Source organism: Bos mutus, chromosome 4, assembly GCF_027580195.1.
Source record: "Bos mutus isolate GX-2022 chromosome 4, NWIPB_WYAK_1.1, whole genome shotgun sequence".
NCBI classification, from domain to species: Eukaryota; Metazoa; Chordata; class Mammalia; order Artiodactyla; family Bovidae; genus Bos; species Bos mutus.
Genome location: NC_091620.1, coordinates 85,470,253 through 85,487,132, shown reverse-complemented (window position 1 = coordinate 85,487,132; position 16,880 = coordinate 85,470,253). Strand labels below are relative to the sequence as shown.

The 16,880-nt window shown below is 40.1% G+C and overlaps 1 protein-coding gene across 1 annotated transcript in view; it reads right to left on the bottom strand.

The window, feature by feature from the left end:
- Positions 1-16,880, bottom strand: part of GRM3 (glutamate metabotropic receptor 3) — a 251,001-nt gene that overhangs the window by 18,895 nt on the left and 215,226 nt on the right. The window contains exon 4 of the mRNA XM_070368812.1: positions 6,375-7,441. Coding sequence (XP_070224913.1) covers positions 6,375-7,441 — 1,067 coding nt within the window. The remainder of the gene's footprint in view (positions 1-6,374; positions 7,442-16,880) is intronic.

The following is a 16,880-nucleotide window of genomic DNA, read 5'->3' as shown; positions in this document are numbered from 1 at the left end:
GTTTTCTCAAAGAGGAAATGTGGGCTGATTAACAGGCCTCGAGAGAAGTCCAGAGAATCTGTAGCAAACAGGTTGACCAAACTATGTGGTCATCCAAGCAATAAATAGTGCTCCACTTTATTGCCATCAATGAAGAAGATTTGAGGGATGGGGTCACAGGCTGAGTACCAGGAAGTGGGTTTAGATAGAGCTGCTGGACCAGTACTGAGATCGCTGCTGACTCTCCTGTGGGCATGGGGTGGATTTCCTCCCTATTCTGATTCGGGTCCTTGATGGGCAGAAAGTTCCACTCTTTTTCACACAAAAGATGCAGGGACATGTGACTACGCTGACCATGAAAAGAGAAACCTTGCAGAGACAAGGTGAATCACTGGGACTTTGCCTGCCTCCCCTGGAAGATGAGGGAGGCAGATGACTATTGCTTGTGAAGGAGGAATGGCAACAGCTGAGCCCCTTATGGCTCATCCCCTGCTGTAGTCTCTCCTGCCAAACTTAGATCCATTCCAAGATGACAAAGGTCTCAGCTTTTTTACAGTGGAAACTGGGCTGCAGAAAAGGAGCTTTGGTCCTTTCTATGAGATTTCCCTGAAACAGAATAATGCTTTGGAAGACCATAGATGAGGCACTGACTAGTATTGGGGCTTTTACTGACCTGCATTGTGTTTAAAATGCTGACAAAAGTGCCACACCAAAGAATGAGAAACTGATGTGAGGAAATCTAGAGAGATTCTTACAGTCGGCTGCAGCGCTGGAACACTTGCCTAGCTCTATGCTAAAACCAGGCAAGACACTAAGCGATGTCATCGTGTTGAGATAGCAGATGCCCTGAGTTGGGACGGATGCCTTTAAAAATGTTGCTGTCTATGTGAGTCAGTGCCAAATAAGCTGAAATACACAAACAACATTCCCTAGGCAGATAGCTACCTGGCTCTGGCCTCCTGAGTCAAGTGGTCCCCAAAGTTGAACAGTGACAATAATGATGATCTTGCCATTCAGTTCAAGGTTCTGGGTGCTCAGAAACATTGGATCTTCATTCACTTGAACCATGCATAGCTCTACATTCTTGAAACACAGAGCAAAGGTGCTTTCCTTCCTGGCACGCAGATTTGCCTGCTGCCTGCTTCTTCCCTTACTCTCCATCCTGACTGCAGCTGCCTTAAGAAGACAGGAAGGACTGGGTGAAAGTCTCCCCGTCCCCAGGGGGAGCTGCCAACTGTATGCACCAGACCCAGTATGCTGGGAAACTTTGGGGAAGTAAGAACTCAAATATTTATGCTCTGTTGGTTACAAACAACCAAGTCACCATCCTACCCAGACCCGTTAGGGAGAGGTTAGGGCTGGGATCAGAATGAGACAAGTGAGGCACTTGCTTGAGAGGGAGATTTAAGGAGGCATCCCAAACTCAGAAGTCAATGACATTTTATTGCAACGTTTCTTAAAAAATTCTTGCTAAAAGCCTATGATGAACACAATACCCACCTTTTAAAAAAAGGATAAGACAGGTAACAGTGCTGGGCAGATTCAAAGAGAAGGTGAAAGGTCACTAACACTGATCTTGTCCTGATGACTGTGTGTGCAGGGGTCACCAGCCCACTCTGCGTTGCCAGTGGAAACTGGGAAGCCTACACCAATGCTGATGTTCTGGCTACAGTGGTGGCCGTGAGTGATAAAGTCCTTTGTCTCTGAATCAGGAGTCTCGTGTCTTCTGTCAGCATCCCAGAAACTGTGGTGGACTCACCTGTTAGACTGCGGGATGGTTTAAAAACCCTTCACAGTTCCTGACAGGTTCTGTCTCCTTCACTGACATCCTACCCTTGGCTCCAGTCACCATCAGCTCCAACTGGAACACCTACTACAATACCTAACCACTCTCCCCTCTCCTGCTTTTGCCTTTCTGTCAAATAGTGTCTTCAGCAGATTGAATTTTTTTTTTTTCTAAAATGTGAGATCACTAAACTGTTCTGCTTAAAAGTGAATTTCAGTGGTTTCTTTTTCCATATAGAACAAAATCTAAACTTCTTGCTATGTGCTATGAAGTCCTAAGTGGTCTATCCCCCCATGCCCTGCCTACTTCTCATATAAAATCACATTTCCATCTACGCATTAAACCGTAGCCAGATACACCTTTCTTTGCTATGACATTTTTGCCTAGAGGCATTTGTGCTTACTGCTTCGTCTGTCTAGTGTGTGGAATTCCCCTGTCTGGCTTTTCCATCTTTCAGTAGAGTATTATGAAATGGGTACTAGGAGGGGTGGCAAAGATTTTTTTTGAAAGAACGAGATGTGATACATTTCTTTAAGTCTTCAAATATTCAACGTGGGAACACTGAAATTTCTTTGCAAGTACTTAAATCTTGTAAAAAAAATTCTAAAGTCACCCCCAAGTCTCTGCCTGGATTAAGTACTTTGCCTGTCCCAACCCCAGAAAAGAATCTAGCACCTTGAAACCTGAAGTACAGTCCTTTGCCCAGTAGCATCTCCATCACTTAAGAGCTTGCTAGAAATCCAGAATCTTGGGCCTCATCCCTTCTCACTGAATCAAAATGTTCAGCAATATTCCCAGGTGTATACACCTTAAAGCTTGGGAAGTAGCATACCCCCTCTCCCTTCCATCACAGCACTCACCCCTGCAGGAGTTATCCCGACTTTTCATTTGTTCATTCCTCACTCTCCATCTCTATCTCCTCTTGTTCCCTACTAGACTGTAATTTATAAAAAGGAGAGGCTGGCCTATGTTAATTGCTGCATCTCCAACGCCCATGATAAAGGCTCAAATACTTTTGGAAAACATGACTGAACAAAATACTTAGTAATTACCATTTTAATTTTTTATGGAAAACTTTCCACCCAAACGTGGCCTAATTTTTTATTTACACCGTGTACACTATGTATTGAATCCCCGATGACTCAGTGTTTGTTTCTTTACACTATCTAGGATGGTTATGTTGCAGTAAAGAAGGAGATGGTCTGGGTATTCCTCAAAGATTCTTCACATTTTTGGATTCTTACCCAAGTTTTTGCTTGCTTTGTCTTGATGCCTCTTATAGAATCAATTAGTCTTGCTTGTTTTAGGCTTTACTCCTACAAATGTATTCCTTCTATTAAGAACAGATAAGTTTGTGGTGTAGCATGAAAGGCACGGATTTGGATCCAAAAATCTTGTCCTACTATTTCTTAACTGTGCCACCTGGGAAGTTAATTATCCTCTGAGTCTGTTTACTCATCTTTCCAATGGATAATGAAATTTGCTTTCCAGGGTGCCAATGAGAGTAAGTGAGCTCAAGTATGCAAAGCATTTAGCAGAGTAAGGTCTTGGAGGTCGATCAGGTAGAGTCAGTTCCTTTCTTTCCCTCTTACCTTAATTACATTATTTTTTTTGCCCAAGCAAACAACCAACCAAAAGAAAACAAGAAAAATTAAAAAAAAAAAAATCACAAGACCTCAAAGCCCTTAAACATTATTTAAATGAATTCTTTTACCTGGTATAAATCTGACCAAATTGCCAGTTCCCATGAGTTTCTTACCAGACTCCCCTTACCTCCCACTTGAGAACAACCGATATTACCATATTTTCTTGGTTCATTTCTATTTTGCTTCAAGAATATTCCCTGTAAGCCTTACATTCTCTAACTACCTTAACTGCACTTTCCAACGAAGGTCCAGGGTGAAATCTCACCTTTTTAAGCAGGAGTATTCCTAGAAAGACCAAGCTCTTACTGATCCAACTCTTTTTTTGAAACAAGTAGGCATTTAAGAGTTTGTATCAGTAATTTAATTATAAACTATTCTGCATTAATCTTGAATTCATTCATTCTTGTTATTTTTTCCCAACTGGAGTATAAGCTTTTTGAAGACTGGAAAGGTACTTTATATTTATGTGTAACTCCCAGTGGGTGGCAAAGTACTGAGTCATAAACCTTGTTGACTGATTAGATTAATGGGTACTTTTCTAGTGCTGCTGATTCTATCTGAGCCACATGGTTTACCTCTGAGAAATTTAAAAACTCAGTCTAAAACAAGGGGCCGAGTTCCAATACTTCATACATGAAGGAAACCAAGTGTAAGAATTCAGGGGTTGGTGGGATTGTGGGCAACAGGAGTGAGAGTTCTGTCTAGATACACGAACACTACTCAACCAGCTAATTGTTGCATGTAGGAATTAGGGTTCACAAGTTTCACTTGGTTAAGAGGAGCCAAGAATCTGGATAGCTATATAAAATTTCTCAGTTTTCTAACTTTGACAGATATTTCAAAGAATTTCAGAACAATGCAGACCACACTAAAGCTATCTATGAGATGAGAAGAGCATGTGATTCATTAGAGCAGCAATTTTTAATCGTGGCTTTAAGTGAGAGTCACTTGGGGAGCTTTGACAAATCCTGAAGTTCAGGCCACAGATCAGGCCAATTAAATCAGAATTTCTGGGGCTCTGCTCCAGGTATCAGTATTTTTTCAAAGCTACCCAGTTGATTCAATGTGCAGTTGAGATGAGAACCACTGTGTTGGAAGCTCTGGTGTACCTTCTCAGTTCTCTTGTAAATTCAGGGTTGGCATTATTGTAAGGATAAGTGAGACCTCAGATGATCTCTGTGTGATTTGTTGCCTTAATTAGCACACACCTCAAAACACTCAACTTTATTGCATTTTACACTCTCTGCTGCATTTCTCTAGTAACTTCTGTCATGTGAAACTTTGGGGCTTCAGTTAATTTCATTTAATCATGATACTGCTATCATGTTAAAGGGGGGAAAAGTCATCTTTAGAAATAAATGCTAGTTCATTCAATGAAATTAAATTTCCTTCTAAGTAGTATTTTCTGCTATTTTTTAAAATTAGCTTTTCTGAGAAAGAATAGTTTCAAATCATGAGGCTGAAATAATTAACAGTGTAATAACCATTTTGCAGTCCCAATACCCCAAGTCCTAACTACTAAAGATGGCTACCTAAGAACTGGAAAAAAAAATCCTTACAGGTCTTTAAGAGGGTGATGTGTACTGAAAAATAAAAGATAGAATCAGGGGTATTAAAATACATGAACTGTAATTCTCCATTTAATCCCCACACTCAAAACTTGTGCTGCATATAATCTGGCCTTTGATTTTAATTCTGACCTCTGATTTAGTTCTGATGTTTTTTCCTTTGACAGATTTTCAAAAATTTTTATAGATAGTCTTAGAAAGCCTGACTGTTACCCCAACACTGAATATATATTCTTCATTTTTCTTATTCTTCCTTTATGGTAGTCCAGAGGTTTCAGTCATATGGTGGTGGATAATTTAATAGACTAGACACACTAAGCTTTGCCAGTCTCTTGATCTGTTGCTGTAAGTAGCTTTGTCTTATTTTTGAGCTGCAATATTCAAGAGGTTGGCAACATAGGAACTGCTGATAAACAAAAGTTTTGGAGACTATTCTAACCTACAGAGGCACTTTATTTGGTGAAATCACAGTGTAACAAGGAAACCATAATGCCTCTGGAAAACTTTATGATGACTTAAGAAATGTAGAAAATAAAAACCGATTGCTTTAAGAGGGAAAAATTCCTATACTCACTCATACTCATTCATTGGAAGATACTAAAATTACAATTTTAAATGCAAGAGCAACTGATGGATCATTTCAACAATTTGAAAAGTTTTGATGGAATGATGAATCAGTTTCTTTCAGAAAAGATGATAATTATATTGAAGCCCAGAACTTTGAACTAAATATCACTGAAGACTATATGAATAATGACGTAATTAGATTGCCTGAATATAGACAGTAAAATTTTTAACTAATTCAAGGATTACATATATATACCATGCCTACAGGAACTAAAGTTGTAGGAAGAGTACAATAAGTAAACATTGTATTTTAACCCATTTTAGAGAAATAATGATGCTTATCTGAAACTCAAGTGAGAGTTTTTAGGTCTTTAAACTGATCCTGGCTTAATATTGCAAGTCTGCTTTAACTTACAGATCGATCTATGGTAGCCCGGTCCTCTTGTGTCTAATTTAAAGTATTCTCATTAGATTTCTAGTGGTTAAGTCTTATTCTCTCGTCACTCACTTTTTAAATTTAATTAAAAGTTTTAAAGGTGTGTGTGCATATTATACTTTTCTCCCACCAGATTATAAATTGTTTGAATGACCATGCCCTATACATGTATCTTCCTTTCTGTGCCTAGCACAATGTTTTCCACATAGTAAGCACTAATTAAATGCTTTTAAAACACAGTGAATTAATTTCCATATGCAACATGGCAGTTCATCATAGCATTGTTATTTAGCTACCTGATTGCTGAGATAAAGGGAGTCTATTGTAAATTCTACATAACAAAACAGTAGAAGGATACAAGAAGGAAAAGGAGAAACCATTCCAAGACTTACTCTGTAGTCACTTGATGTCACATAAAATATAGGGAGGAAGGCCAACCAGATGATGCACGTGGTGTACATGGTAAAACCAATGAACTTGGCCTCGTTGAAATTTTCTGGGCACTTCCGCGTTTTGAAGGCATACACAGTGCATAAGATGACCAGGACTACGTCGTAGGTAAGTGAGATCAACATGCTGGAATCTTTGACGTTGCATTTTAGGATGACTGTTTCCCGCTTCTCTGGAAGGGTGTGCCGCCTGGTGCCTGGAGCCTCCAGGATGAGCCACACAGACACGACCACGATCTGCACCAGTATCAGACCCAGGCAGATGAACACCTGAGAACTCGGGCTGATGAATTTTGGCCTCTGAGCGCCATTCTTTACCCCATCAAAGATGCGGGCAATGCAGTTTGTTTTGGTCAGCAGGGCTGAGTAACAGACAGCGAAGGAGGTCCCCAGCCCCAGTCGGCGCAAGGCGCAGATGACTGGTGACGGCTTGGAAATGAAGAAGAACGTCATGCAATAGGACAGGCCAACTCCAAACAACAGGATGTAGCAGAGCTCCCGGCCTGATGCTTTGACCAAGGGTGTGTTGTTGTGCTTGATAAAAACAGTCACAACCATGCATGTGCACATAAAACCCAGGCAGGCGATGGTGACTGGACCAATGGCCCAGGCGTCTTCCCACCTGATGTAGTCCTCAGGAAGGTCAAAGCAGCCAGATAGGTCTGCAGTGGGCCACTGCCCAAGGCCACAATCCATACAGGTAAACTCATCAGCCAGGTATTCGTAGGGCTCGCAAGGGATGCAGATCCAGCAGCAGACATCCCCTGGTTGCATATTCTTCATTTCGTTGGGTGCACAAGGGTCGCTGCACTGGGAAGTGGGCATTGAGTTCCGGGACCAGTGGATAGAGTCAACATCTAGTGATAAGGTTTCTGACCAATGACCAACCTTCAGGTAGGAATACTTGCCACCCACATACTGGAAGTTGAACACGTTGTATTGTCCCATGCCATCTCCAAAAGTGTCAAACTTGACAATGCTATCTACACCTTTATTTGCGATGAATGGAGCTGTAATGTGTAAAGTAAAAGAAAAAGAAAAGAACATTGTTTAGGTGTCTTAAGTATGATCAGTCAATGACTTTATATCATACACTTAGCAGAACTGAAATAACAGGGAACAAGATTCCAAGGCTGAGATAATTTATCAATTACCATTGAATTTACATATTAAAAGCTACTGGAATACTCAAGCATTCATAAATTCATTCACTTAACATTCCTTAATGCCTCCTATGTGCCAAGTGCCAGTGACAATCCATGAGTACAATATAGCGTCTGCCTTCAAAGGAGCTGATTACGTAACTGGGGAACTGGGGAACTGGGGAACGGCAAACATCCAGTCATAGTCTGTGTGGTATATAAATATTCATTTCTTGAAAAACTCCAAATAGGAATTGGACAGAACTTTGAACCACATCTGTATTATTTATTGAATGCATAGAAATTAAATATTCTCATGGAAGTATATAATTAAAAGGAAGATTTTTTTTTGTCTCCTTCAAAGTCAAGAAAAAATATTTTCACCATAAATGGATGGTATTTTTCTTTTAAACAGTTTAGATGATTCAGATGGAAAAAAAACACTCATCCATAATCCTTCAACTGTAGTATTTTCATGTTTTGGAGGATAATCATTCTGACTACATATTTGCAAGCCATCTATATACAGCATGCATGCTAAGTCACTTCAGTCATGTCTGACTCTTTGTGACCTTATGGACTATAGCCCACCAGGCTCCTCTGTCCATGGGATTCTCCAGGCAAGAATACTGAAGTGGATTTCCATGCCCTCCTCCAAGGGATCTTCCTGACCCAAGGATTGAACCCATGTCTCCTGTGGCTCCTGCATTGCAAGCAGATTCTTTACCACTGAGCCACTGGGGAAGCCCCATGTATAACATACTCCTATCTATCTGTCTATCTACACACAACCTGAATATTCTGAAGACACCTACCATATGCAGAAACTATGTAATTGCTTTAAAGTTTGTTCTTAACTGTACAGGACTGGTACCCTCAACACTGTCTCTTATAGCTGGAGAGTTGGACTGTGAAGAAAAGCTGAGCACTGAAGAATTGATGCTTTTGAACCTTGGTGTTGGAGAAGACTCTTGAGAGTCCCTTGGACTGCAAGGAGATCAGTCCTGGGTGTTCATTGGAAGGACTGATGCTAAAACTGAAACTCCAATACTTTGGCCACCTCATGCAAAGAGTTGACTCATTGGAAAAGACTCTGATGCTGGGAGGGATTGGGGGCAGGAGGAGAAGGGGACGACAGAGGATGAGATGGCTGGATGGTACCACCGACTTGATGCACATGAGTTTGAGTGAACTCCGGGAGTTGGTGATGGACAGGGAGGCCTGGTGTGCTGCGATTCATGGGATCGCAAAGAGTTGGACACAACTGGGAGACTGAACTGAACTGAAGAGCAGCAGCTCTCTAGGCGTGTCTGGTTCCGCTCTTCCAGCTGCTGCTCATCATGTCTCTTGCCAACATCTGCTGCCGTTTTTATGCCACCTTCTCTGGTTGATTCTGTGCCTACTATTTCACACTGCTGACTTTTACTCTTTCCTTAAATGTAGAGAATGTGGCTGATGTCTCTGTGATGCGTAGACAAATTTTATTAGTTAGGGTAGGCTTGAGTGTGTGGATAAATAGATCCAAATTATGTAAGCATTCAAATACAATGGAGTTTATGTCTCCCTCGTGCAGCAGGCCAAGGTCTTGGTCCATGGGCATCTCTCCTCCACACGCTGATTCAGGAACTCATGTCCCTTCCCTCTTGAAGCTGTACCAGTTCCTAGGGCCTCCTTCTCATCAGCATCCACCCAGTGAAAGGAGAAAAAGAGTATGAAGTAGTTGAACCTGCTTCCTAAAAGTATAAACCTGGGAGTGGCACGTGTTTCTGTTCACATTTATCGACTAGAAATTAGTTACAGGGTCACACCCAACTTCAAGAGTGGCTGGGAAATGTGGCTTCTACAGTTCTTTTGTGCATAAAGGACCTCTGGGAGGATGCCCAAGGATAGTGGTTACCAATGGCAAGAGATGGGAAGTGGGCAGATGCATGGCAAAGATGGGTGGGAAATTTTTACTGAATTCTTTTATATTTATATTTTTGCATTTTGAAGCACATGATTATAACACCTATTCAAAATACAATAATAAAAAAAGGAAAATATACATTAACAATCAAGGAACACCAGATATTTGAGTAAACTTCCAACCTGAAAGACAAACAACCAGAAAAGGAAATTTGGCATCAATAGAGACAATGCAGGGAGCAAAAGATGAAAACTTTATAATAATAATGAGCTCAGAGAGGTAAGAAAAGATGCTGCATCTAGGAGATAACTACAGTCTATTCTTAAAAAGGAACATTCAGAGAGCAAGAATGAACTTTTGGAATTGAGAGCAGAAAATAGAAATTCAGTATAAGGATTGAAAGTTAAATTTGAAAGAATTCTCAAAGTTTGACCAAAATGCTCAGAAGGAAAGAAGAAAATAAAGATATGAGAAGATTCTATGGAATTTCAGCATTCAATCAAGAGATGTTGTAGGAAGAGAGAAAGAGAAAGTAGAAGGAAAACAGTATCAAGAGATTCAAAGTAAATTATTGGACAAACTGACTTGGGAAAGGGTGACAAGAGACTATTGCTCTTTCTTATGAGCTTTGTCAAAGTCACATAAAAATTATGTACATGTATTATTTTTATAAAAATAAATTATAAAGTTAAAAAGTATAATGAATAATTGGGCCAGGTCAGGCAGAACAGCTTGCAAAGTAAATAAATAAGGAAAATGATACTGCTGCAAATATTATCACAAGTGCTTGGTAAGTGGGTGGTAAACAGTCGTTTGGTGGAATTTTTTAATATAAATTTCCCTCTTATTAAATCTGTCTCATTAAGTATGTAACAAACCCATTGTCAGCAGAAGTGTCCTGATCTGTAGTTTGGAATAAAGAGCTACTGTGTGTGCGTATTAGTCCCTCAGTCATGTCTGACTCTTTGAGATCTGAGAGAATCTTGCCTGGAGAATCCCCTGGGCTGTAGCCTGCCAGGCTCCTCTGTCCATGGGATTCTCCAGGCAAGAATACTGTAGTGGGTTGCCATTTCCTCCTCTAGGGGATCTTCCCAACCCTGAGCTTGAACTCGGATCTCTTGAGCCGCCTGCAATGGCAGGTGGATTCTTTACCACTGCACCCCTTGGGAAGCCCTTGCTATGTCTATACTAGAAGGAAAAAGAATGAAAGGGGAACCTAGAAGAAAAAGGTAAACTGTATCTGTCAAATATTCCACAAGGGAGAATCTTCCTGTACCTGAATGCTGATCCAAACACGACTGACTTGGGTAGTGAGGAGGCAGGTAGGAAAACCTAGCTCTTTCTCAGGTGTTGCTAGAGTGACTTCAAGTGACGGAGCAGTGTGAGAGTATCGATCCTGTCACCTTCCTGATGCATTCAGAGTCGCTTCTAAGTCAAATGACTCACCTGGGAAATAGTTCAAGTCCAGTGATCTGGAAGTATGGTTCTCTGGAGATGAGCTGTACTGTTCTTTAGAGTGAGTTTCCTATTTCTCGAGTTGAATTTCCCCAAGGGAACTAAGCATCATTCAAAATGGAAAGATAAATCACCTCTGTTGTTGTGGTAACAGCATGAAAAAAACTAAAGGGGTTGGGAAAGAATTGGAAAGATAGCGGAGTTTTTTTTTTTTTTTCCACAAAGATTAAGAATCTTTCTCCAAAATCTACTTCACTGCGCTAGTGTCTCAAAATCAGGTCTTCACGTTTCAGAGGAAACCTGATCTGGCCTCGAATCAGGAGACTAATTTCTCAGTTTAGCTCATTATCCAGTTAGTTCTGGTCCCAGTTTCAAATGGATTTATTCTGGAAGTTTCATACCAAGGTGACCAGCCCTCCTAGGGTCCGTTTCATAGAGACGAGGCAGGACGATACCTTATAAATACTACAGGTCAATGGCAGGAGGAAATTAAATCAGTTCTTTATTTTTTCCTTTCAGACAGAAGTCCAATGTAGCTCTTAACAGGCTGTCAATAATGGGAATATAACTGCCACTGCCTGGGTTCACGTCCATAAATGCTAATAAAGATTGCAAGAGCTACCAGCAGCAACGTGGCTCCAATTTTACAACCAGGCCATCACTGAAATTTCCGTGAACTCTTTTGATGGATTGAAATAAAGACCTAGGTGAGAAGACAGAAAATGGCTTTTCCCTTGAAAGACCTTATTAGGGGTCAAGTGGTGAAGAAATCAAAATCCTCTGGCTGGAGCCAACAGAATCCTTTACAAACATCATGCAGCAGGAAGACAGGAAAGAATAAAAATGAACTCTTGGCTATGTGTAATTAATTTACCTACTGATTAGGAACACAATTGCCGAAGCATTTCCAAGGTTATTTACCACCTGAGAGTGGTTGCTGAGGCACAGCACCATCTAGATGTCTGAAATGCTGTCTCATACAGGGAAAAATACTGGCTAAGTTCCTCAGGTGCAAGGGAAAGTGAGTGTTCTAGAAAAGCTATTGAAAGAACATTGCGGTTTTTTTAGGGTTAAGATGGTATAAAGACCTCTCCAGTTCTCCTGAGAAGTTAGCACGGCTAACACTTCTGAGGTCTCATTACACGTTTTCCTGTTTCCCTATCTAGAGTCTACATCTTATGGCTGAAATTTTCAGCACTGAGGAGGTGCAGAAAGGAACAATATTTCCTAGACTAAGAATGAAGAGTGTGGAGGCAAGGCACAGAGAAAAGAGCAGTGTGTGGAAATTAGTGAGATTTCGATCTCCTTCAGCTCCAATTCAGGAGAAAGGCTCAGGGTCTGCTTTTGCTTTTTTTTTTTTTTGGTTTTAGCTGGAAGGTTAATTGTGGCCCCTGAATCTTGGTTAGGGACCATTTTTAACCTGAGCTAATGTAACTACCGCATCTTTTTCTACCCTCTCTTCCCCAAGTCCTGATCTCCATTACATAATCTATTGCTTTTCTCACATGCCCTATGATGAAATTTTTAAGAACTTTTCATTGAAATCCATATACAGAAAAGGGGTAAAAATAAGGATTATCACAAAGTGAATACTCCTATGTAACATTATGGGTGTTAGGAAATGGAACATTGCCAGTACTCTTGTTCTATCCCTGTCTACCCTTGCTTCTTCCCAAAGGTACCACCATCATCTTTAAGTACCACGAACCATGATTGCCTGATACTATGCATGGTATGAATATAGAATAAAGTATGGGTTATGTTAACTCTAATATCTTTTGCTCAAAATTAAGTTTGGTGAGATTCATTCAAGTAACATTAAGAAGCTATAGTTGGTTTACTTTTATTTTTTTTTAATTTTATTTTATTTTTAAACTTTACATAATTGTATTAGTTTTGCCAAATATCAAAATGAATCCGCCACAGGTATACATGTGTTCCCCATCCTGAACCCTCCTCCCTCCTCCCTCCCCATACCATCCCTCTGGGTCGTCCCAGTGCACCAGCCCCAAGCATCCAGTATCGTGCATCGAACCTGGACTGGCAACTCGTTTCTTACATGATATTTTACATGTTTCAATGTCATTCTCCCAAATCTTCCCACCCTCTCCCTCTCCCACAGAGTCCATAAGACTGTTCTATACATCAGTGTCTCTTTTGCTGTCTCATACATGGGTTATTGTTACCATCTTTCTAAATTCCATATATATGCGTTAGTATACTGTATTGATGTTTTTCCTTCTGGCTTACTTCACTCTGTATAATAGGCTCCAGTTTCATCCACCTCATTAGACCTGATTCAAATGTATTCTTTTTAATGGCTGAGTAATACTCCATTGTGTATATGTACCACAGCTTTCTTATCCATTCATCTGCTGATGGACATCTAGGTTGCTTCCATGTCCTGGCTATTATAAACAGTGCTGCGATGAACATTGGGGTACACGTGTCTCTTTCCCTTCTGGTTTCCTCAGTGTGTATGCCCAGCAGTGGGATTGCTGGATCATAAGGCAGTTCTATTTCCAGTTTTTTAAGGAATCTCCACACTGTTCTCCATAGTGGCTGTACTAGTTTGCATTCCCACCAACAGTGTAAGAGGGTTCCCTTTTCTCTACACCCTCTCCAGCATTTATTATTTGTAGACTTTTGGATTGCAGCCATTCTGACTGGTGTGAAATGGTACCTCATAGTGGTTTTGATTTGCATTTCTCTGATAATGAGTGATGTTGAGCATCTTTTCATGTGTTTGTTAGCCATCTGTATGTCTTCTTTGGAGAAATGTCTATTTAGTTCTTTGGCCCATTTTTTGATTGGGTCATTTATTTTTCTGGAGTTGAGCTGGAGGAGTTGCTTGTATATTTTTGAGATTAGTTGTTTGTCAGTTGCTTCATTTGCTATTATTTTCTCCCATTCTGAAGGCTGTCTTTTCAACCTTGCTAATAGTTTCCTTTGATGTGCAGAAGCTTTTGAGTTTAATTAGGTCCCATTTGTTTATTTTTGCTTTTATTTCCAATATTCTGGGAGGTGGGTCATAGAGGATCCTGCTGTGATGTATGTCAGAGAGTGTTTTGCCTATGTTCTCCATGAAAAGTACAACTTTCCAAAACTCGACCAGGAAGAAATAGAAAATCTTAACAGACCCATCACAAGCATGGAAATTGAAACTGTAATAAAAATCTTCCAGCAAACAAAAGCCCAGGTCCAGACGGCTTCACAGCTGAATTCTACCAAAAATTTAGAGAGGAGCTAACACCTATCCTGCTCAAACTCTTCCAAAAATTGCAGAGGAAGGTAAACTTCCAAACTCATTCTATGAGGCCACCATCACCCTAATACCAAAACCTGACAAAGATCCCAAAAAAAAAAAGAAAACTACAGGCCAATATCACTGATGAACATAGATGCAAAAATCCTTAACAAAATTCTAGCAATCAGAATCCAACAACACATTAAAAGATCATACACCATGACCAAGTGGGCTTTATCCCAGGGATGCAAGGATTCTTCAATATCTGCAAATCAATCAATGTAATACACCACATTAACAAATTGAAAAATAAAAACCATATGATTATCTCAATAGATGCAGAGAAAGCCTTTGACAAAATTCAACATCCATTTATGATAAAAACTCTCCAGAAAGCAGGAATAGAAGGAACATACCTCAACATAATAAAAGCTATATATGACAAACCCACAGCAAACATTATCCTCAATGGTGAAAAATTGAAAGCATTTCCTCTAAAGTCAGGAACAAGACAAGGGTGCCCACTTTCACCATTACTATTCAACATAGTTTTGGAAGTTTTGGCCACAGCAATCAGAGCAGAAAAAGAAATAAAAGGAATCCAAATCGAAAAGAAGAAGTAAAACTCTCACTATTTGCAGATGACATGATCCTCTACATAGAAAACCCTAAAGACTCACACCAGAAAACTAGAAATAGACTCAGAAATTACTAGAAATAATGACTATAGTAAAGTTGCAGGATATAAAATCAACACACAGAAATCCCTTGCATTCCTATACATTAATAATGAGAAAACAGAAAGAGAAATTAAGGAAACAATTCCATTCACCATTGCAATGGAAAGAATAAAATACTTAGGAATATATCTACCTAAAGAAACTAAAGACCTATATATAGAAAACTATAAAACACTGTGAAAGAAATCAAAGAGGACACTAATAGATGGAGAAATATACCATGTTCATGGATTGGAAGAATCAATATAGAAAATGTATAATGCAATTTATAGATTCAATAATCTTTAACAAGTGGTGCTGGGAAATCTGGTCAACCACTTGTAAAAGAATGAAACTAGAACACTTTCTAATACCATACACAAAAATAAACTCAAAATGGATTAAAGATCTAAACGTAAGACCAGAAACTACAAAACTCCTAGAGAACATAGGTTTACTTTTATTGACACATCATATTTTATTATATGGGTGTGCCACAATTCTTAGCCATGCTGCTATTGATGGACATGCCTTTTCCCCCTTCTTTTTAAAGTCTTCATCTTATATGAATCATGCTACATCTTTAGCTGGGTTATCCCAGCAGTAAACCTTAAGACTAGATTTGGGTTCAAATAGTTGATTTGAGAGTTGATAGGGAAATGGAGAAATAAGACATACACAGGAACGAATCCAAAACAAGAGGCATGCCTGAGCGCCACGGGTCTCATTCTCCCTGGGGTCTTTACAGAATGGGTGTTGGGACAGAATACCAAAGCTACTCACTAGCTGGGATGGGACAGCTCTCGTTTAATAGCTGCCCCAGGCCCCTTCAGCTGCTCTAGGTACAGGCAGAGCATGGCTCTGTGGCCAGAGAGAGCCCCCTGGCAGAGGGTCACAGATGCTTCTATTAGGAAGCCCTTGATATGTATGAGAACAGTGAGTGCTGAGGGAATTTGGGGGAGGTGCCGAGAGCATCTCCTGCATGATGCTATGACCTTTCTGATACATGTGTGCACTTCTGATGTGTGTATGTGTGTACAAGTGTACATATGCACATGTTGACAGTAGTAAAACTACTATGTATGCGAGTTCCGGTTGCTCTACTTCCTGCATGTTGCTGCTTTTGAATTTTAGCAGTTCTGATGGAAATGCAGTGACATCTCAAATGTTGTGCCATCAGCCTACCAGTTCTTCCTCTGTGTTGGTACAGTGTCCTGTACATTTAATATTAAGAAAATCAAGTACATCTTGGAAAAGTTTCCACTGTATGACCATCTCTTCACTAGGTCCTAAGCCTCTCATTCATCTTTGCTCTCTCATCATCCAAGGCAATGCTGGGCATGCCGTATGCATTCACTGACTGTTTCTAAATTGATGATTAGACTTATTAGGTCAAATAGCATCATTCTAGGAACTTCAAACACACGCCAGTGAGTCATACCAGAGACCGATTAAACATCAATCTTAGGAAGCCCTTGCTATGTCTATACTAGAAGGAAAAAGAATGAAAGGGGAACCTAGAAGAAAAAGGTAAACTGTATCTGTCAAATATTCCACAAGGGAGAATCTTCCTGTACCTGAATGCTGATCCAAACACGACTGACTTGGGTAGTGAGGAGGCAGGTAGGAAAACCTAGCTCTTTCTCAGGTGTTGCTAGAGTGACTTCAAGTGACGGAGCAGTGTGAGAGTATCGATCCTGTCACCTTCCTGATGCATTCAGAGTCGCTTCTAAGTCAAATGACTCACCTGGGAAATAGTTCAAGTCCAGTGATCTGGAAGTATGGTTCTCTGGAGATGAGCTGTCTGTTCTTTAGAGTGAGTTTCCTATTTCTCGAGTTGAATTTCCCCCAAGGAACTAAGCATCATTCAAAATGGAAAGATAAATCACCTCTGTTGTTGTGGTAACAGCATGAAAAAAAACTAAAGGGGTTGGGAAAGAATTGGAAAGATAGCGGAGTTTTTTTTTTTTTTTTCCACAA